General features: G+C 47.1%; 1 protein-coding gene across 1 annotated transcript; it reads left to right on the top strand.

The window, feature by feature from the left end:
- Positions 1–425: 425 nt before the first annotated feature.
- Pmar_PMAR009374 (hypothetical protein) lies at positions 426–1,265 on the top strand. The gene has a single exon (XM_002766490.1). The coding sequence runs from the start codon at positions 508–510 to the stop codon at positions 943–945; it is 438 nt and encodes a 145-aa protein (XP_002766536.1). The 5' UTR covers positions 426–507; the 3' UTR covers positions 946–1,265.
- The last annotated feature ends 606 nt before the right edge of the window (positions 1,266–1,871 follow it).

The raw sequence follows: 1,871 nt of genomic DNA, 5'->3' as shown, positions 1-1,871 counted from the left end.
GCTCTTTTTCACCGAGTATTATCGTTTCAAGCTTATAACCTTCAAGTTTATAGTATGGTAGATTTTGCACAGCCTGTGTGCGAAACAGGTATTACCACTGGCTTGTGCATGCGTACGGATGCTCTAGCTAGAACCGAAGTTCGGTTCAACCGAACATGCGGGTTCGGTGCAATCTGTTCTTGCTAAGTGTCGAGAATTCCGTAGCCATCTTGGCTCAAGTTCGAGTTGTGTGCTGAACCCTCGTTAATCCTATCAAAGAGCGGACGGATGATGGAATGAGCAGAAGAAGTTCCTGTGTTTCTTCTAGCTTTTGCGCACAAAACTTGTGCGAAGCGCTCTGCCTCGTCAATAGGAGTAACAATGAATTTGTGACGTCTTGTATGGTAGGAAAAAAGCTTTGCGGCGTGGTGTAATTCTTTCCTTACAGTTCTGTCATAAACTTCGCTCGAGTTCAATCATTCCCATATCTCCGGGAGTTGTCCACCCCAAGTCTACCAACTTAGTAATATGAGAATGACACCCTGCAATTTATTCCAAGTGGTGCTGATTATTGGCCTCCTAGTTAATCCCCAACTAGCGGAGGTGGCTGCCCTTGGCAAGTACCATGGATGGGATGATGACTATCGCTTCTTTTGCATTATAAATGTGAAGAGCTCGTCTAAGATGCAAATTACGGCCGACGTTGATCTGCGCAGGAGAACTAATGGGGGCGAGTGCGTCAACTGCCACTTCATCTACGGCTTATCGAAAGTGCTCGGCAAGACTAATGGAAGTGAGAACAATGTCGATCTACTTAGCCAAGTTGATCCCACCACAGAATGTCTGAATCAACTAGGGGAAGTTATCGGTGTGGGTGATCATTGTCGCTGGAATGCATACCCTTATAATGGTAGAATGGTTCTTGACGGGTGCGGTTCACACTGGGACCTACCTCATGCCGACTAAGATATCTCGAGTCCCGAGGCGCTGCTTCAGTTGTCGATTATTCAGACGAGGGTTCATGATTGATCCTGTCTACTTTTCTCTTTCGTTTACTCATAACGTTTAATAATGAGTCATCATCAGGTTTATTGAGAAGTAGTCACTTATGAGATTACAAGATATGTCTGTGACGCGACCGATATTCGGTTCTGATCTGTGACGTGAATCGGGAAGTCCGTATTCTCGCAGCTCGTTACGTTTCGAGAGTCCTACGTACTTCAGGGGTTTTTATTCGGATCTTAATCTTCGGTGTATCCCGTCACTATTACTCCGATATGAATACGAGTCCAAGTAGAGAAAGCGATGTTGGGTTGCACGCGGGTCCGTCGTGCCGGGCGTGGAGATGCCACTAGCAGTGGCCCACTACGACGATCTGAAGGAGGAGAGTTGGCGCCTCAGGGCGCTATCACTCGGCCGTTTCTGCTCCTCACGCAAGTGGTACAGATATCCGTGGCAGTAGTGAGATAGCCTCTGTTTTATAGCCCCCCTCAATGGGACGTGGAGTTGCCGATGAAGTACTCTCTGCGGGCGACAGCGATCATCGCTGAGCGATGGAATCGACTCTGATGCCGAACCGAGAACTAGACGTGAATACCTATTTTGAAGCAGATCAGATCATAAGTCTTCTTCTCGTCGCAGGAAGAGAACGTTCTGCAGATGCTTATACGATCACCGTGAATAGCAGCAGCGACGAGAGTCAGGTGTGTGGCGAATCTCTTTTCGGGAGTAAAATTGTGTGGAGGGTGAATTTATCACACTCTTGGTATGACTATGGTTTTTTACAGGGCTTTCAAACGACGCTGACAGTATCAGCTGGTAAGAATGCGATGAAGAGTTGAGCGATTCTGATGGCAGTACCAGTACAATACAATGACAGTCAGACAGAAGCA

The sequence above is a fragment of the Perkinsus marinus genome (genome assembly GCF_000006405.1).
Source record: "Perkinsus marinus ATCC 50983 genomic scaffold scf_1104296972688, whole genome shotgun sequence".
NCBI lineage: Eukaryota > Perkinsozoa > Perkinsida > Perkinsidae > Perkinsus > Perkinsus marinus.
The sequence above is the reverse complement of the archived record's forward strand: the minus strand, read 5'-3'. Positions and strand labels throughout refer to the sequence as shown.